Source organism: Trifolium pratense, linkage group LG1, assembly GCF_020283565.1.
Source record: "Trifolium pratense cultivar HEN17-A07 linkage group LG1, ARS_RC_1.1, whole genome shotgun sequence".
NCBI classification, from domain to species: Eukaryota; Viridiplantae; Streptophyta; class Magnoliopsida; order Fabales; family Fabaceae; genus Trifolium; species Trifolium pratense.
In genome coordinates this window covers 52,912,869-52,934,666 of record NC_060059.1, presented here as the reverse complement: position 1 = coordinate 52,934,666, position 21,798 = coordinate 52,912,869, and the positions used below count along the sequence as shown (strand labels likewise).

General features: G+C 34.4%; 1 protein-coding gene across 1 annotated transcript in view; it reads right to left on the bottom strand.

Moving 5' to 3' along the window:
* Window positions 1–6,732: 6,732 nt before the first annotated feature.
* LOC123896385 overlaps window positions 6,733–21,798 on the bottom strand; it is a 44,415-nt gene continuing 29,349 nt past the window's right edge. The window contains exon 3 of the mRNA XM_045946778.1: window positions 6,733–6,885. Coding sequence (XP_045802734.1) covers window positions 6,733–6,885 — 153 coding nt within the window. The remainder of the gene's footprint in view (window positions 6,886–21,798) is intronic.

The window sequence follows — 21,798 nt, the reverse complement described above, 5'->3', positions numbered from 1 at the left end:
TTTCACACTATATTGTATCTTATTAAAATTAGTATAAACTATATCTCAATAATTAATTTTAAATTGGACGGTTCTTAATAAAAATAGCGTGAAAACAATATCAATATTTATAGTAGGAACCAACAATAAATTGGTCCAAGTGGTAAGGATATTGGTCCCCTTAAGCATGTGGTAAGAACTTCAATTCCTGGCTCATAAATATGAGAGCGATGTGCCTTAGTTTGGGACGAGAGTGAACTTTTTTCGTCTAATTCGGAACAATAACTATACCACCATTTTAATAAATAAGGACAAAGTTGATTATCATACAAATTAAATTGCATACATCAAAATAATACATGTACCAAGTAACTTGAAATCATCGATAATAGATTTTAAACTAATAAATAATAGATAAGGCGGAGTAGAAACTGAAAGAGTAATAATGAGACATAATAATTATCAACCAAACACTAGCATAATTCTTGAACAGTTAACAAATTCTTCAGACTTGTTTCTTGGTGGGCATCAACAAGAAATAGTCAAATTTGATATTGCAAAGTAATCTTTCCTTGATCATTGAAATCCATAGGATAATATCTTTCGACTAGAGTGCAAATAGTATCAATATTAATAGCTTTATAAACTATCCTTAGGACTCAAAACACAACTTGGAGTTAACAAATCCATTATTGTGATGGGGAATTACACAATAACAATAACAGAGCAATACATAGCGAAAATTAAATTCACCAAACTTGAAAGAACCTATGAAGATCAACAACAAATAAAAGGTAGTCATTGTAATGACCAAATTTTCATTTATTCGTTTTTATGTGTTTAAATGTTTTGTTGACGTGACATTTTATTAAGTTAGTAACTTTAAGTTAATTATCGAATATTTTAGTTAACGAGCGAGTTAACACGCGTTTGTGAGAGTTAGTGTCCGTGAGCTTTAGTTGGACCGTTGAAGTGGGCTTTAGGCCCAATGGGCATTGGATACACATGGGGGGCGCTACTTAAGCCTTTTAGAGAGAGAAGTTACTCACTTTTCTTTGTGAGCTCAAGAACAAGAGAGAAGGAGGAGAGCTTGAGAAGAGAGAAAGCTAGGGCAAGAAGAGGAAAAGCTTGAGATCAAGAGAAGCACTCGAGATTTCGTCGGATCTAAGGTAAGAGAGTTAGATTACATATTCTTGAGTGATTATGGAGAGGGGAGGATGTCGATTCCTCCATTCCCAAACTCTCTACACTCATTTTCGTTTTGGGTTTTGGGATGACTTTTCTTAATAAAAGTGAAATTGTTGATCCAAACATGTTTACTAAACTCTTAACAAATAGTATGAACGAATTTGTGGGGCTTAATGAGGGATGATCCAGGTCGATTCCAATAGATGCAAAAATCCGTACCAAAATCCGACTGATTACATAACTGACTGTGGTCGTTAGAATGGCCATCATCATTTCTAGGAATGGAATCCTGTAAATTAATTTGTAGATGTTTGTCAGGAACATGTGTGTTTATGAGTTTTTGAGTAAAAGTGTATAAATATCATGATTTTGATTTGTTTGATGTAAATCTATGAAATAAATTGTACTTTCATGTTTATATGTGTGTTATATATGCGAAAACATCGTTTTTATGGATATGGAACATAAAAAATGGGGTTTTGGGTCGATTTGAGCTCAAAATCGCGATGTTGAGTACCCTGTTTCAGATACGGTCGCTACCGCTCGCTAGATGGTCGCTCATCGACCATAGCTCGCTAGACCTCGCCAGATGACTGAAACGTTCTGCTGTTGGTCGTTACCTCTCGCTACGGCTCGCTCAGCAACCGTGACAGCACATCACTTTGCTGTTTTGAAATTTTAATGGCTTTGAGGGTTCTAACATGTTATATTGTATATGTTAGTTGTTGTAATAGACATATGTGCTTATAATATGGATAATGAACATGCTGTATGAGATTAATTGTTGGTAACATGATTTAATCTTATGCTTTTGTGATGATGTATGCAATTGAATTATGGGCTTAACTACACATTTGGTCCCTTACGTTTATTTTAAGTTTCAATTTGATCCCTTACGTTTAAAAAGTATTAATTTGGTCCCTTACGTTTGTTTTAGGTTTCAAGTTATTCCTTTCTGTCAATTTTGTCACATGTGGTAGCCAATTTGCATATGTGGACTGACACGTGACACTTGGACACACTGACACGTGTATTGTTCAAACGATGTTAGTGACAAAACTAACGAAAAGGACTAACCTGAAACCTAAAATAAACGTAAGAGACCAAATTGTTACTTTTTAAACGTAAGAGACCAAATTGAAACCTAAAATAAACGTAAGGGACCAAATGTGTAGTTAAGCCTTGAATTATGTGTGTGTATCTTGTTTTGGAAATGATTGTTGATGATGTTTGTTTAAACATCAAATAAGGATATTAAGGTGTGAATCAACTTAATAAATAAGAATATTAGGAATTGTATTATAATCCTAATAAAGAAGAATATTAGAATTATGTTATTCTAATTATAATAAAGAAGAATATTAAGGTATGCGTTATCTTAATAAAGAAGTAATGTTGGATAATGTTCCACATTAGTAAAGGAAGAGCTTAATGCTAATTAAAATGATTGTGTGAGAATATTCATGAACATACATGCATTCATGAATTATATTAGGGATATTGGATATTCCAAGAAAAAAGGATATCAGATTATATTTATCCGATAAAGAAGGATATTAGAGGTGAAATAGTCTAATAAAGAAGAATGGTAACACATGCATTAGATATGTCTAGGGTGACATAGCATGAGTTGTGGCATTAGATTGCATTAGGATTATGTGTACATTTTGGCGACGATTGATATGTGACACATAATTGGAAATGTTTGATGTTTGTGGATTGTGTTTGATATTCGATTATAACCTTTTGTAGCTTATAATTAAATGAAATTAATGATGTATATTTATTAATGATGTGTCTTGATGACTATGTGAGGATATGTGTACATATTATGTGATATTTGATATGTGACATTGTTGTCAATTAATTGATTATTTTGTTGATGTGTGTAATGGTATTTTGTTGGAATAATTGTTGATGTGTATAATTGGAATTCGTTGAAGTATTTAGATATGTGTGATTCTAAATGTGCTCCTTGCACATGTATGTTATCGTTGTTCACAGGTTATGTGTTATCGTTGTTCGAGTGTTTGGTGAAGCTCCGCTCTGATTGTGACACGGGAAAAAGGATTTTATATTGTATATAAAGTCTATTGTCTAGGTTGTTTTGTATGATTAATATATATATATATATATATATATATATATATATATATATATATATATATATATATATATATGGGGGCTGCTAACTTAGACCCAGTTGGGTCTAAGTTAGCAAGGTGCACCTTTTCAGTTGGACCAAAATACCCATTCTTTTTAATTAATTAACCAAATTACCATCAATGGACGCGGATCCAGTGTCACACGCGTACAGCAGGACCATGGTTACAGGCCGTTGATTTCCATCAGACAGCCAAGATCTGATCTCATCAAGACTGTCTGATCAATCAGACAGCCCAGATCATCCGAATCCATCAGATTCCAGCGCGTGCACCACACTTGAATACACCCTGGAGAGAGAAGAATCTACTTTTTAAAAGCAGGACACGTGTCGCTGTCTGATTGGCTGGACGTGATTTTTTTCCATTTAATACTTTGAACTCAATTATTTCGTTGTAAATTAATTTTTTATTTTTATTTTTTATACCAAAATTCATAATTTTTTTTTCTCTACAAATAGAGACTTGGTTCGTTTGATTTGGACACAGAAAAAAAAACCCAATTTTTCACTACCTTAATCTCATTTTTCACTACCTTACATCAACTCACTGAAACCATTCTACTAGGAAAATGGTTTCAGAGTACAAATCTCTGAAACCATTCTACCAGCTAAATGGTTTCAGAAGCAAACACAATTAATAAATTACTCACTGAAACCATTCTACCAGTAAAATAGTTTCAGAGTACAACTATGTGCAACCATTCTACAAGCTAAATGGTTTCAGAAGCAAATAACTAATAATCAACTTACTGAAACCATTCTACCAGCAAAATGGTTTCAGATTACAACTCTCTGAAACCATTGTACCAGATAAATGGTTTCAGAAGCAAACACAATTAATAAATTACTCATTGAAACCATTCTACCAGTAAAATGGTTTCAGAATACAACTATGTGCAACCATTCTACCAGTAAAATGGTTTCAGAAGCAAACATTAGTTTTTAATTACCGTTTTATCTCATTTAATTAACTAAAAATAGTTTCAGGTCTCCAAAAATTTCATAAAATATACCAAAAGTTCCAGAATATTATCTACTATTTTCCTAGTATAATGGTTTCAGTGAGTTGGTTGAGTGGTGCGTGTTAAATTACAACACACAAGTAACGTATTTAGTAGACAAAAAATGAGATTAAGGTAGTGAAAAATTGCATTTTTTTTCGGTGTCCAAATCAAACGAACCAAGTCTCTATTTGTAGAAAAAAAAAATTTATGAATTTTGGTATAAAAAAAAAAATTAAAAAATTAATTTACAACGAAATAATTGAGTTCAAAGTATTAAATGAACAAAAATCACGTCCAGCCAACCATTGTGTGACACGTGTCCTACTTTTAAAAAGCAAATTTTTCTCTCTCCAGGGTGTATTCCAGTGTGGCGCACGCGCTGGAATCTGATGGATCAGGATGATCTGGGCTGTCGGATTGATCAGACAGTCTTGATGAGATCAGATCTTAGCTGTCTGATGGAAATCAACGGTCTGTAACCATGGTCCTTCGGTACGCGCGCGACACTGGATCCGCGTCTATTAATGGGTATTTTGGTTAATTAATTAAAAAGAATGGGTATTTTGGTCCAATTGAAAAGGTACACCTTGCTAACTTAGACCTAACTAGGGTCTAAGTTAGAAAATCCCTATATATATATATATATATATCATGATAATATTAAATTATATATATTATTTGTAAAATTAAAATTTCTTTCATTATTATAATTGGAACGATACAGAGAAAATTAGCATAAATCCCGTGCACAAATCGAGAATCAGAAAATTAGCATGACTGTAATACCCAAACTCATTATTTATATATTTATACCTTTAGTTAAAAAAAAAATCTTTATGTTATAGTGTTTATACCTATTAAGAATGATTTTTTTTGGGTGGGCCGTGGGAAACCTAGGCCCTAACATAGGCTCGCCATTGAATAATTGGAAAATCACAAACCCTAACCACAAAATCTCTAATCAAACACATATAAATTCATCATGTCACAAATCATGAAGAATCAAACAAGTACGGCGACAATCAAAACACAACGATTCAACTACTTCTCCCCTTTGCACCTCTTCCCTCTCGTGCACCCATTTCCACACCTCTTTAGATTGCACATCAACCCTAAATTTCTTGGACCAATCCTCATAGTATCACAATGATTTTTTTTGGGGTGGGCCGTTGGAAACCTAGGCCCTAACATAGGTCCGCGGTGAATAATCGGAAAACCACAAACCCTAACAACAAAATCTCAAATCGAACACATATAAATTCAGTGTGTCATAAATCGTGAAGAGTCAAACAAGTACGGCGACAGTCAAAACACATCGATTCAACTACTTCTCCCCGTTGCACCTCTTCCCTCTCATGCAACCATTTCCACACCTCTTTAGATTGCACATCAACCCTAAATTTCTTGGACCAATCCTCATAGTATCACAATTTCATTTGCAGTCTCGCTCAATCTCTTATGTTGCATGCAGTCTCTATCTCGACTAGGTAAGTGAATCACTAACTATGAAGTTTTTTCATTTTGAGGTTTTTATTTGATGCAATCTCTTTTATATTTCTTGGATCTATCGTGATTTGTTATATTTTAGGATTTCTTAATAAAAAAAAAATTTATTTGATGCAATTCGATGCTCTATTTGTGTGCTGATTTATCATTTTTATTTGATTGATCAATTAGACTTGTATATCAATTTTGTATTCAGTGCAATTAGATTTAGTGTCGTTTGTTTGATTTATATGGTATATCTTTTGCAAAATCATATAAACAAGTGAAAAGAGTTTCGCAATTCATCTTGTCAAAGATTTGTTTTGTAATTTCTAATAGTATTAATGCATAATTCTTTAATTGTCAATTCTTTATGAATACTGAATACATGCTTGTTTGTAAGCCTCCTTGGTTTAACATCTTAAGTCTTTTGCAAATATTGTTACATCTTCAATTTGTTTGATTTAAACTGATGTCGTTTGTGCTAAGCTTAGAAATTATTGGTTAAGAAAAGTGGTTTGTCATATATTGTGATAAATAAATGACGCAAAACACTTGGCTTTAGGTTGATAGTTCCCATAAACCATAATAAACGCATGTCCTCAAAAGAGATAAACTAAAACTCATAGAACCCTCGACCAAGTGAAATCAACTTCCACTTTTCGTACTCCTCTTTAGTGATTTTTATGCATAAATCAGCCCCTTTATAGGGAGATTAGTGTTAATGAAGGTTGTCATTATAAATTGATAGTTCTTCAACTCAATAAACTTAACATCAGAAAAAAACCTCAAAAGAAAAATTGACGGTCTACACAGCTTTCCTTAAAAAAAAATCTACTATTCGCAACAATAGTCAAGGGTTTTAACTTCCATTGAAATCATCATCATCATCCCCATTACCCAATAACTTCTCTACCACACCATAGCATCCCCCATTTCACAGCTCTCTGAAAAATGTCGAATGCTACGACTTTTTAAAGAACTAATGTGATTATCCATAATCCATGAAACCAACATGGTTGCTTCAGTAAAAGTATCAAAAACATCCTCTTCTTCAAGAATTATCTGTTATTCAAAAATTCCATAAATTTAAATTATGGGTAGCATATTGTTTATGGGTAGCATATTGTTTAAAGCTAAGGTGAGAAGAGAGTTTCCACATTGTTTACAATGTTGTGAAATCACACTATATCTCACAACTTCCATGCTCGGGAACAGAAAAATGATAGAAGCTAGAAGTACATCAAGAAGATTGCAGGTCAAATTTGCATTTTCCTCAGTATACCTCATTTTTCTATGTTTTCCTTCTCATTCTTATTTCTTTCAAGTTTTTTTAATTTCATTTGATGAACAACCTACAATAGTGTGTTACTCCCTCCGTCTGAAAATTTAGGAACCCCTACCAAAAAACACGAGTATTAAGAAAAATTATTGGAGTAATAATTTTGTTTGACTCGTGTGAGTCAATTACTAATTTGCCCTCTATATTTAAGGTATTCAATGTTATTTTTTCATATTCCAATACAAATTAGTGGTATTGATGAGGGATATTTTTGGAAAAGTGCAATAATTGTGTCTAGATATATGCAGAGAAACTTATATTTAGGGACAATTTTTTTTTTATAAAAGGTTCCTATAATTAAAGATGAAGGGAGAATAAATTAAGATTATAACACTTATTAACTTTTATAAAAAATTATAAGTGAACAATGATCACTTGAGGATCATGAATTTTGATTTACACTTAATTAACATAAGTGTTACAAACTTAAGATATACCACCCGTAATGCAGGCTATGTTCATTGAAGGAAACAATACATTATGAATAAACAAGCAAGAAATAAGAAAGAGATAAAGGTTAATAAGCTGTAACACTTATGCTGTAATTAAGTGGAATCAAAATTCATGATCTTGATGATTGTTCCCTTGTCATTTTTTATAAAGGTTAATAAACTTTATAATCTAAATATATTTTTCTTCCATCATCCCTAATTATAGGAATCGTTTAGAAAAAAAAATTGTCTCTAAATATAAGACCCTCTACAAATTTTTAGATATAATTATTACTCTTTTTCTAAATATATTCCTCATTAATACCACTAATTTGTATTGAAATATGAAAAAATAACATTAAATACATTAAATATAAAGAGAAAATTAGTAATGATCTCACACAAATCAAACAAAATTATTACTCCAACAATTTTTCTTAATACTCTTGTTTTTTTGGTAGGAATTCCTAAATATACAGATGAAGGGAGTAACACACTATTGTAGGCTATTTGATCAAATGAAATAATAATAAAAAATAAACTAGAAAGAAATAAGAATGTGAGAAAGAAAACAGACAAAAGTGAGGTATGTGGAGGAAAATGCAAATTTGACTTGCAATCTTCTTGATGTATTTCTATCTTCTATCATTTTTATGTTTCCGAGTATGGAAATTGTGAGAAATAGTGTGATTTCACAACATTGGAAACAATGTGGAAACTCTCTTCTCACCTTATAGCTGTGACCAAAGATAAATGTTGAAACTTAGCTTTGATTTAAGTTTACATTGAAACAAATGAACCGAGCATGCGCTTTGCTATGGCTATGCATCGCAAGGTAAAATTTTAGAGATATCATGTAGAAGTATTTGTGTTGTTGCTTATACGTTTTAGGTTATATGATTGTCAGTTCATATGACAAGTTATCTGTAACATCTCAGACTGTTTTTAAAAATTGTCAACAGACTCCCCACAATTTACCAACACAAGCCTTTTTAGTGTGCTTTGTCCTTAGTCGCATGTTTTAATGGACCTCTAGAAGGTCAACCATCCATGGAGTGTTCCAAATCAAGCACGCTTAAGAGTGGAGTTCTTTTGGAATGTCCTACGTAACTGAAGATGCATATTGTTGTTATAGGTAGTGCAAATCAATTCATATAAGCCTTCCTTCAACCATGCAGTCTCATACTTGTCAGCCTAAGATTTCTATTCATTCAATTATGCATTCAGTTTTTTCATATGTCCTTTTTGACTAAAAGTTGTTAGAAGCCGCTCATTGTCTATACATACCTTGTACACCGACGTTCACTCGCCATCCTCGTCGGCCGTAGGCGCCACATTATCTTACTCTCTTTGATTAAATAGTTCGTATGTTGTGCCAGAATTTCAATATGGACAAGGAAGAACAAGATGCTGTAGTAATTTGTGATATAGTGCATGCAGGGGGAGTAATGTATTCAGGGGGAGTAATGATCTGTGATATGTAAGATCTATGCGCGTGATGTGTGGACAGATGTGCTGACATCTGGTGTGTATGTTGTTGTTGCGGTTCTTCCTACGATGTGTTAATCTGCTAGGCCTATGTCTGAGCGGAGTAAATGTTACCTTCAGCACTGTGTGATGTGCATGCAAGAATTCCAAAAAAAATCATTTAAACTTGTAGCATAGGGCATGATCATGATCATAGTCATAGTCATAGAAATATGGATGATTCATCGTGCTTAGCCATAATCATAGAAATATGGATGGCTTTTATGCTTAGAATCACAGTCATAGAAATATGGGTGATTTGGGTCACAGTCATAGCAATATGGGTGACTTTGTTAGTTACAGTCATAGAAATATAGGTAACTTGTACATGCTTATTTAAGAATGCACACATGTGTGTCTACAACAACCATTAAGCGTTGATCACTCTGATTGAATGCTTCTGTTATTACAAGGCTGTTGTAGTTCCTATAGTTGACTACATTGTATGCTTGTGCTCTGTCATGCACAAATTCAGGGGGAGTGGTAGTATGAATGAGTGACAAGTGTGATGCCAGATGCTGAGACATCTTGGCTTTATTCTTTGCTGGCTGAAAATTTATTTTTCCTAGTTCTATGTGTGTGGGAATTTATTTTTCCTTGATGATCTTTTGTTGAATGGATGTACTCTGATTGTAGGAGTTTATTTCTCCTATCTTCGAATTCAATGTGGGAGTTTATTTCTCCCTGTTGGTTTTCCATGAGGCTAGTTGTGTTTATTTCCGCTGTTGCATTGCCTCTGATGCTACCTACAAGTTATGTTCAGCTGAAGAGCTATCTTGGAAGTAGTCTTGCTATGTGTTACTTTCTTTCTTAGTTGTGTGATCATGTTGACTCGAAGGAAAGGTGATACTGTATCTCTCTGAATACTGCTCTAATATTGTTGGGTTTTTGTATGTTGGCTACATTTTGCAAAAACATCTTTTAGCCAAATGTTGAGACATATGTGCATACATCAAGTGTTGAGACAGATGTAAGTACACATTGGAACAACACCTATGTGATCTGACTGCGCGCCAGCTTGCGTTTTTATTTTATATTCAATCTTTTGAAGATTTGCTTGAAGAATTATTTCGTGGTTACTTATACAACAAGGCGCACGTGGTGTATTAGTTTCTGAAGGCAGCCGAACCCTAGTTCTATTTTCTAAAGAAATGTAATAACTTTAGAAAATATATTTGATTCAAAAATATGTCTGCTGCTGCCATAAGGTTTTGAAACCTAATTTTGTCTTGGAGCCCAAGCTATTCCACTGCTATATAAAGAGTGCTGCTAACCCTGTTTTATCAACCATAACTAGAATCAAAATCGAATATCAAAGATGTAGTCTTTGAGACACTCTCTAGGAAAGTTGGTGTAAAGTGAACCACTCGGGTTGTGAGATGGTCACGTGTCCTCACTCAGAAACCTGTAGGTAATGAGTTGAGTAGTGTACTTGGAGGAACCTTGTAAGCAACTCCAAATTGTGAACTTAGTCAAGGGTGTTGGCTTGTTATTAGTTTCATGGAAGCGTGTCTTCTTGTTTATTCAGAATTGTTCTTTTGATCCAATCGCTGTCTGTGATTGAAGAGAGATTTGAGGAGGGCCTCATGCCTAGGTGAGTCTTAGGTAGAAAGTATAGCACGAGTAGTGATTAAGTGAGAAGATCGTAAACGAGGAGTTTGCTGTGTGGTCTTCGAATTGATACTATTTAGTGGACTTTATCCCTGGATTGGTATGCCCCCAAAGTAGGTAATTATGTTGAACTGGGTTAACAATTCTGTGTGTTGTTTATGTTTTTCAGTATCTGTTTTTAATGCCTTGCTTTATTGTTCTTATTGTTAAGACAAGTGTTACGACAAGTGTCTGAACATCGTGGACAACACTTATCTTCTGTGTACCAGAAATTTCATGTTGGAAGTTTATCCCCTATGCTCCATCCTCTGTCCATGACCAAGAGACTCAATGATTCCAACCCTAGAATTATACCAAGAAAAATTCTCTTAGTTTTCTCTCTAAATCCCTAGCTTTATTGTCGACGTCAAATCCTAATTGAATTCCTTACTTCTCTCTTCGTTTCTTATTTTTCTACACATAAAACAACCTCTATTTATAAAAATATATAAACCTTAAATATTCTTTAAAACTAGCCCGCTGGGCTGGGCGCCACTCCTATGGTTGGGTGTAAGGCAGAATGATCCTAGCTATCAGTGCATGACCACCAGTTTCCTACACCTGAGCACCAGTCTCCCAAACCTGGGCATGAATATGCAAAACCTAGCCAGTCCCATGCCAAGACGTCAGTACCCCACACCTAGGGGTAAACTGGCATTAACCTCCAAAAACATGACTTTTTGTTTTTCAAGTCAATTTTTTACAAGTTTAATCTACAATTAGTATGTCTTATTTTATTTTATTTTTTTTTTATTTTTTTAAATTTTATTTTTATGTTATATACAATGATAATTATTTTTATGTGTTTCTTATGTTATTTATAGTTTAAATTGAGGATCATATTTTTTAAATTTTTTTGTATTCTTTTATTAGAGGCCCATTTTTTAATATTCAAGCAACAAGGTCATCTCCGACTTTTTAGAGATCCTGCTTGAATATTAAAAATGAGCCTCTAATAAAAATAACACAAAAAATTTAAAAATAATTATCCTCTATTTAAATTACAAATAATATAAGAAATAATAATTATCTTTGTATATAGCATTAAAAATAATTATCCTCTATTTTAATATGTAACAAACAAACCATAGAAAGAGACATTTTAATCCAGGATTAAATTTGATGCAAAGATTTAAATGGCCTGGTGATTAAGTTTATGAATGTGTTCTATATGTAATAGTTTCAATTTTAATTTTAACTTTTTTAAAAAATATCGGTTTTAATCTAATTTAAAATTATTAGAATTAAAATTATGCAGAAAAATGTCACTGTGAAGATTTATCACTATAATATTTTACGAACATTAAAGATATAATTATATTATATATTTGGAGAATTGATCCTTTCAATTGTTTTTCTCTCATGTATCTGATGTGTTACCAATCTCACCATTGAATGAAAAAATTGAGACGTGTTTTTATTTAATATAAAAAGTAAGAGTAAATATGTTCATTGGTGAAAATGATGACACATGAAAAACATGAGAGAAATACAATTGAAAGGATCTATTTTATGTGTTTGATATACACATGATAAGAAATAAGATACCATGATTTTACTATTTCATGTGTTTAGTACCCATTTGATGATGAGTTTTTAATATAAAAAGTAAGAGTAAAAATATTCGGCGATGAGATTGACACATGAGAGAAATACAATTGAAAAGATTCAAATTACAAAATTACATGAATTTACAATTTTTTACAAATAGAGGCAAGACAATTTTTAGGGTCAGTTTAGACTCATCTCCTAATTTTAAGAGTCTAAATTTATTTATAATCTTTCCGGTCTTAGTTATAAGCAAATTTTCATTTTTTAGATTTATTGAATAACTAATGTATCTGCCCTTGATTATAGTCTATAAACTATATACATTAGTTATTCGACGAATCTAATAATAGCTTAATTATCATATTATTTGGTTGCAAAAAATGACACTAAAAATAAGATTATAATATCAAATTATTATCACGAATTGACCTCTCTATTGAGATACTCCTACGTTTTGATGGATACCGACTTAGATAAGTCTATTATTCATATCAGAATTATCATATCTTACATCTCTCTATCACTTAAATGAGAATAATCACAACATATGTCAGAGAGAGAAACCTGTATTGTCATTTCAAAGGAGCTGGTCTTTCACATGCTACTGTTACAATCTATCAATTCTTTGTTTGTTCTATTGACAATTTAATCGTGATCACATAACCGATCATTAGTTGGTTTAGTGGTGATTGACACTGAACTTGGTAGGGAAGACCATGGTTCGATTCCCCGCAATTACGATCGGGAGGGGGCTGGAACCAATTGATTCTAGAACAAATCCCGAACCAGATCAAACATGTGGTGAAAGCCAAAAAAAAATAATAATTTGTAATCACATTAATGCTAGCTAGCCACATAACAGATCAAAAGCCATGATGTAGCTAGTTCATTACTCTATTCATTGAATTATCGATCAACCACTTTACACTTTCTCATGCATTTTCTTTAATTAACATCCACATAATAACATTCTTCATCCATTGTATTGTATTTTACTAATGCCTTTATCATCCATGGAATGATCTATCTTAGTCTCACAGTTGGTTACTTTCTGAATCAGCATAAAACTTTGCATTTAGATGAATAACACAATTAGTTTATGAATGGTCCACTTTTGGCATAACTTTGTTGAAGATAACATAACATTTCAATATTTTGAGGGTAATGTGAAGCCATTAATTGTGTCCTTTAGTGAACAGAAGGATGGGCTGACAACTATCTCATGTCTGATTGAAAGTGGCAGCCCTGATATGAGGGTAAATTGCTGCTGTTGTCTACCCAACATGTCATGATAATATCATGTCTTTGTTTCTGATGTTGTCTGATATTTAAGGATGTTTGGTTTGGTATGATATTGTTCATGATTTTGTTTAGGAGGAAAATGAAAAGCATGTTTGAGTGTTGAAAATCAACTAATGTAGTATGGAAAGAAAACATTTGGCACTAACTTAGAAGAAAACATTGTGTTAGATTAGAATAGCATCTGCATGATTCCCATTCAAAAGCAACAAGATAAGGAAAGAACAGAAATAGAAAATGCATCATATTTGATCACGGAGTTCGGCCAATTCTGTCTACGTCTACCAATACAGAACACAACTTGTGTTCAAATGCAACGGTCTATTTTACATATTACCCCTTCGCCGTAATACAAAGACTTCGTCCTTACACCCTCAACCCATCAAATGTTTTGACCAAGCTCGAGCGATTTCAGTTGACATTCATAGTATTGATCATTTTGAATAACGTTAATAAATTAGTGATTATGTTACTTTTCGGAGTTTGAATCCAAAATCTCCTAATAAATTAGCGATTACTTTACTCTATCATCGTCCATGAAATCACCAAACGTTATTGAAAGTTCCATAAAATGTGCTTTCAAAGACCATCTTCAAAGGTTCCAACCAAACTACAATAACTTGAGATATCCTGATGAGACATAATATAAAATTGAAGACAGCAAAAGCTCATCAAATTTCTTTAAGAAGTTAATTTAATTTTTGGTATCTAAAAGGTTACAATGCAACCCTTAGCAACTTAGCCACAAAGGTATAATTTTGTTGATTTTGATAGGTCCACTTTTGAAATCCATTATGGACAATACCATGTGTAGAGAACAAGTTCTGTTTTACACACAAGGAGGGAGCTATAGTATGTTTGAGTTTGAGCAAGTAGAAGAATAATGGGCCCTTGTGGTGAAAAAGAAGTAGTGGCCATCCCATGTGTGTAATTTTAATGTGAATGTCTCCAATGAGAACATGTTGGAAGCATCTAATAAAAACCAAAGAGATACCATACAAACGATTAGATTGTTTTTTTTTTTTAATCCATCACTTTTTTTTAGTAGATTGTTAGCATAGATACTCATATATGGGCTGTTTTTACTTTGAGTGTTACTGTTTAAGAAGGTGAATTGAGTCATATATTAGAAGCTTCTAACATGAAAAGATTCTGTATATATTGTGATAATTGATGGATAGTTATGTGTATTTTTAACAGTTTCAGTGAACATGACAATGTCTCTCAGGTAATAGGCATGTTTAGCTGTTAGTGAAGGACAACTCTAGGCATTTTGTATGATCTGTGTGTCCATATCAATGATTTGCAGAAGTACTAGATAATCATTTTTCAAATACTTATTTGGGTACGTAAATATGTTTTCAATAATTTTAGAATAATTATCCCTATTTTAAAAAAAATTTACAAAAAATAATATTTTTAGTCCCTCAAAATAGTCCATATTAATGCAAATAGAGACTAAAAATGACTAAAATATTTTGAAGGACATTCTCAATTCTAGAAAGGCTTGTGGACAAATTATAAAAATGATAAAATTAAAGTATTACCTTCATTTAAGTCATAAGATATTTATATTCCTTAAACAAGCGGTCATAAGTTAAATATTTATCTTTTGTATTTGAAGAAAATTCGGTTGAGGAAGAAAAGAATTCAACTTTATATGTTCCATAAATTTTTCGATGGAGATTACTCAACGTTTAACAAAATCGAAAATTTTATACCTATTGTGTTTGTTTTCAGTTATATTTCTATATTCCTTTGAATAAAATGATAGAAAAATACATTCTTGTGTTTTTTTTTTTGTTTACAATGAGTTGAGGATCGAACCCGGGACTTATAACGTACTACCCAAACCCCTCACCACTAGATTACAAGTTTATTAAATTTTATTTTCAAATATAAAACATTTCTCAAAAAAGATAACTTTCCCAAGAAAAAAGGGTGCGAAAAAAAGTTCCCATGAAAATGAATAACATATGAAAGTTTAAATACAGGCACTAAAAGAATAAATAGCCACCACCTAAATAAAATAAACCACGATAAAAACAAAACCACACTAGTAAGAAAATAAACAAGACTCCACACCTCAATCACAAGAGGACCTGACACCTCCCGAAAAGAAGAAAATGATCTGACACTAAAGCAAGGCAAACATCAGGAGGGCCTCCAGCCACCCAAAACCACCGAGAATCAGCTCCACATCCCAACAAACTTTAACCGTTGTAGTACAAAATAGGGGCCATACTCCAACAAATTTAAACTTCATGTATAATTATTAACTAGCCTTCCTATTATAAAAATTTTTGGGAATATTTTTAAATATCAACCAAACATAATTTTTTTTAAATACTGAAGAAAAGATTTTCATCCTTGTATTCTCGGGAAGTATTTTTTTTCTGAAAAAGCAAAATTCATTAAAAAGGAGTGAATTGGGCACAAGATCCGAGAGAGCAGATGTGAGGTTTTTTAGGGTTCTTCATCCAACATCAATCTAGGATCAAAAGGGGGTTTCTTTTGGGTATATTCTAGAGTTGGGAAAGTGTTTCTAACACCTTGGGAAACGCTTATCAAATTGAGTCTCTTGGCCACGGGAAGAGATTCGGGATTTGGGTAGAATTAGAATTAATTCTTGTAACTCAATTGAAACTCTTTGTAAAGTTACTCTTTGATATAGTGGAACGGAGAGGCTGCTCTCTCCCCCAGACTAGATCATTGTTGGACCGAACTGGGTAAACAAATTATCGTGTTCTTTCTTCTCCTTTATCTTTTTTATCGGTTATTATTATTGCTTATTTCGCTTAATTATTGGTTGCCGTTCTATTGCTCCACACATCAAGTTCTTTTATTGGTGTGATTATTATTGACGAATTCACAACAATTGGCGCCCACCGTGGGGCAAAGGGTTAAACGGATTAAGTACCATATGGGTTCAAAATGAGTTATCGAGGGACTTTCCGGAGACAATTTGGAATTGTGGAAAGTGAAGATGGGAGCAAGAGCAATTTTAAGGTTCGGGATGATGGATAAAACATGGCGTGTTGTTATCCGGTGCCCCAGAGGTAAAAAGCTAATGGAGATTGCGATGAAGATCGGCTTGGAGAGGCGGTGGAATAATACTCAACATCGGCCTGGAGAGGCGGTGGAATAATACTCAACATCAGCCTGGAGAGGTGGTGCTAATAATACTCAATTACAAGGTGGAAGACATAATGGATATACCGGTTTGAGGCTTTGGTGGAGGAATCTCGGTTTGAGGTGGAGGCACACCAAAGTGGTATGGCTATGAAGATCTTGTGTGAAAGCAATGGTGATCAAACTTGGTAACTTGTAGGACTGCTGGAAGTAGTTGGATGCAAGGAGAGTTTGATGTTGCGGCTTGTGGAACCACCTAAAATTCCAAGGTTGGTTGGAGGCAAGCAAATCTTCAATAGTACGGAAAGCTATAATCCGGGGTTTGAAGAGGGTACAATGTAGGTTGTAGGGCTATCCTAAAAATCCATGGATAGTTGGAGGCAAGCATTTCTTCGGGAGTACGGAGAGGAACATTTCGGGGTCCGAAGATAGTATGGTTCAGCTTGTGGGTTGTCCTAAAAACCAAGGGCAATTGGAGGCAAACATTTTTCGGGAGTACGGAGAGGTAGACTCCGGGGGCCGAAGAGGGGTGGTGTAAATAGGTGGAGCAGTATGATGGTTGGTGGGAAGTTGACATCACCATAAATTAAAAGGCAAGGTGGAGATTGTTGGGAATTGCCTTTGTAATTGTAGCAGAAAAATCTGGTTAGTTTACTGATGCCTGCGCCCAGCCTGGGCTAGGCTGCACCTGGCACATTTGAAGAAGCTGGAAGTTGGTTGCTGGTTGTTGCGCCCAGTGCGAGCTGCTGCTATAAATCCTGTGTTGTTGCGTTTTCAGCCGCCGAGAGAGAGAGAGAGAGAGAGAGAGAGAGAGAGAGAGAGAGAGAGAGAGAGAGAGAGAGAGAGAGAAGATGTGAGGGTTTTTAGGGTTCTTTGACGGTGGTTCTGCAAGTGCACAGAATCACTACCAAGTAATAAAGTGATAAGTTATCGTTCTCCACAGGGATTGTGCCAAGGTTACTAGTTTCGCTTAGGAATATGATAGTTGCTTTTGCTTTGTGTATTTAAGAAGGTATCTTTGCGGGTGCTTTAGTAAATGCGGAAGGTAAATGACAGAAAAGTAAATTGCGGAAAAGTAAATGTTGTGTGTGTGACCACAGGGGGTGGTTAAGTGTGGTCGGATCCCTCCCTTACTCCTGCTTGGTGGCTTAATTATTTCCCTCTTTAAGGATTTAGACTCTTGAAAATAGGTTTGAAGCAATATCTGTTTCTATTTCTATTACAAGCTTTTACAGAGCCTAGTTAAAGGTTATCCTTACTTTATTTCGACACCCTGATCCATAACTCCACTTTCTCGTTTAAACTTTGGTCTCATCGCCCTGGGGACCCCTAAATTATAAGCTGTCATGTGTGCCTAAAACTAGTCACCTACCTACAGGCATACCCTGCAAGGTAGAAATTAACGTTCTTTCCAATCCTATACTAAGACGGCAAATACTGAATTTAATGGTCTCCTATAGGCCTTAATATGTCATCCTTCGGTCGGGATTACTAGCTTCGTTTCCTAATGCGATATCCACTAGGTCCTTAGATTTTATTCTAATGTGATCAACATTAAAATAACTAAAACTAGACAACAAAAGAGTTTGAATAGAAATAACTAAAATTCATTAATATTATAAATATTTCAACCAAGCATTCGTAAGGGAGTTTCTCGACTCCACCTAACCTAGGAAAAATAAATTACAAAGACGAAAAGAAAAAGAACCTTATTGGCCTTGGAGTTCCTTAGCCTCCTTGCCTCCTTCTTAGAGTTCTCCTAACTCTCTTGTGAATATTCAATGCTCTGAATATTGTGGGATTTTGTGGGATGATTAATTGTGAAGGAGGAAGACTCTATTTATAGTTTTACAGTTGGGGTTGTGCTTTTTCTGCGCCTCCATCGCACCCATCGTGGTACAAGATTTACTCGGGATTTTCTGCTTATTTTTCAAGTCATCATCGTGCCACGATGACAAGCCATCGTGCCACGATGGTAAAGATTTTCAACAGATTTTCTTCAATTTTATTAGTCTTCTCATCGTGCCACGCCTAGACTCATCGTGGGTACGATGATGCGCTTCTTTATTCCATTTTTTTTCCCTTTTTGCTGCCTTTTCCACTTTTCTTGCTTCTGGTCCTTGTGTCTTCACTTTTCATGATATTTCCTTTGTTTTGGTCTTTATTTACTATAAAAAAACTATACTAATCTACTACTAAAAACGTCATATAATTGGCTGTCATCATTCTTCATCCAACATCAATATAGGATCAAAAGGGGTTTCTTTTGGGTATATTATAGGGTTGGGGAAGTGTTTCTAACACCTTGGGAAACACTTATCAAATTGAGTCTCTTGGCCACGGGAAGAGATTCAGGATTTGGGTAGAATTAGGATTAATTCTTGTAACTCAATTGGAACTCTTTGTAAAGTTACTCTTTGATATAGTGGAACGGAGAGACTGCCATCTCCCCCAGACTAGGTCATTGTTGGACCGAACTGGGTAAACAAATTATCGTATTCTTTCTTCTCCTTTATCTTTTTTATCGGTTATTATTATTGCTTATTTCGCTTAATTATTGGTTGTCGTTCTATTGCTCCACACATCAAGTTCTTTTATTGGTTTGATTATTATTGACGAATTCACAACAATTGGTAAATGTGACGAAAAAACAATTGTCTTGGGATCTCACATCTCGCCACTAGATGACTCTTGGGCTTTAGAAACAAAACCGCTTCAGTCCCAAAGACAATGGGGGCAGAGACATTATGAGATGCAACCAAGAGAATATGTTGTAAAGGACATTTGCGCGATACACAACCACATTGGATAGATCTGATACCTGTAATGAAACAGAAAAAACAAGCAGCAAGAAACATTCACAGAGGCAGGGGACATGCATTTCCATCAAGAGGAATCAATCTTGAGGAAATGGATTCCCCACAGTCACTATTTGACTGCAGGTGAATCTCAGCCATCCGTCTTTAAATCTAGGCCCATCAACACTTAATCTAAAGGTGTGCAAGACATGACTGCATGGATATTTTGACTGCACTGAATCGTGGTCCCAATCTTGAAGCCATCTAATATTAACTCCTATACAAGCTAATGGGTTCAAACTGTTGGAACAAAATTGATTTAAATGTTTGCCCCTATATATATAAAGGTTTTGATGATAACAAAGTATTAATTAACAAATTGGAAGGACTAAAAATTTATTTTAAGTGCGCAGATATAAGCATCATATAAGCTCTGAGTGAAGTTCAGAGGATGTGAATTCAGAAGTTCACAAGCGCTCAGAAGATGTTGGACTTCAGAAGATACAACATTCAGAGGATGAAGACTTCAGAACTTCTTGTCTGTCTACAAGCTTCATCAACCTCTGAAGATCTCTTTGAAAGCTGTAAAGATTCCCTTTGCTAGTCAACTCTTCTACCAATGGAGAAAAGGACCTTTCAAGTCTGATCAGTTCAGCTACCCTCAGTTTGTCTGTTCTCTTTTGAGAACGTGGGTTTTCAGTTTTGTTAGCTGAATAAGGAAAGTCTTCTCTGCAGTAGTCAAAGTACCTGAAACTCTTTCTTAGTTTTGGATACAACCAAACTGCATCAAGACAGGCTGCTTGAAGACAAAAGTTTATCAACTCCAACGGTTCTTTTTGCAACGACTCTTTTCTAGTGGTATATATACTAGAAGATTCAGCTACAACAAATACAATAATTAAGAATTGAACGTGCGCTGAACAAACTCTGAACTCTGTGATATACAAGCTCTGAACCTCTGTCAAGTGTTTTTGCACTTTAGCCAAATACTCTGTACTATTTGTATTTGCTCTCTTTAGGTTCATCTAAGAGCATTTGTATATTTTTATATACTTTACTATTTACTTGTGAAACTTAAGCTTGTGTGCTTAAGTGTGAAACTTAAGCTTGTGTGCTTAAGTGTGAAGTCTTAAGCTTGTGTGCTTGAGCATTGTTGAGAAGTCTCTTGCTTGTGTGCTTGAGCAGGTGTAATCTTGTGTGATTATAGTGAACTCCCTTGGAAGTGCAAGGGGACTGGACTACTCTCGTTTTGTGAGAGGAACCAGTATAAACTGCTTGTGTGATTTCTCTCTCTCTCTCTTGTTATTATTTGTGTTATTTATCCGCTGCGAACGTAGTTGAGTTAAGAACTTGAAAAAGTTTTAACTTAGCTAAAACACAATTCAACCCCCCCTTCTTGTGTTTTCACACCTTCAATTGGCATCAGAGCACCTGGTCTGTTACTTTCACTTAACAGTGAGACAGTAAAGATCTTGTGAGAACACTATGTCTGGAGGAGATGATAGTAGTACTAGAACTACTGGTGAAGGTGAGGCCAGTGGTGCTGGTGGTGGTCCTAGAAATGCTTTTGGTTTTGACTACTTAAGTAATGAATCACATGAACATAGTGGCAACAGAAAAGCCCCTATATTCAATGGTGATGCTTCATTATTTGAATGGTGGAAAGAGAGACTGTATAGCAATATTACTGCTATTGATCATGAGTTGTGGGATTTGGTTGAGTTGGGAGTAACTTTTGAAAACTTAAATGAACATGGAAGGTTGTCCATTGAGCATAGAAAGTTACTCACACCAGCTAACTTAAAAACCTACACTAAGCATCATAGAGTAAAGGACATTGTTGTTGGTGCTATTAGACCTGAGGATTATGTCAGAATAGAGAACAAGTCTACTGCTAAATCTATCTTTGATTCTATGTGTGCTACCTATGATGGTAATGAAAAGGTTCAAGAGGCTAAAGCTAGTCTTTTGATAAGGCAATATGAACTATTCACTATGCAACAAGATGAAAACATTGAGACTATGTTTACAAGGTTTCAAATCCTTGTATCTGGTCTTAAAGCTCTTAAGAGAAGTTATTCTACCTATGACCATGTTCAGAAGATTCTGAGAAGTCTTCCTGTTGCTTGGAGACCTAAAGTCACTGCAATAGAGGAAGCTCAAAATCTCAAGACTCTGAGTCTTGAAGCTCTGATAAGCAATCTCAGAAGCCATGAGATGGTTCTGGATGCTGACTCAGAAACTAAGA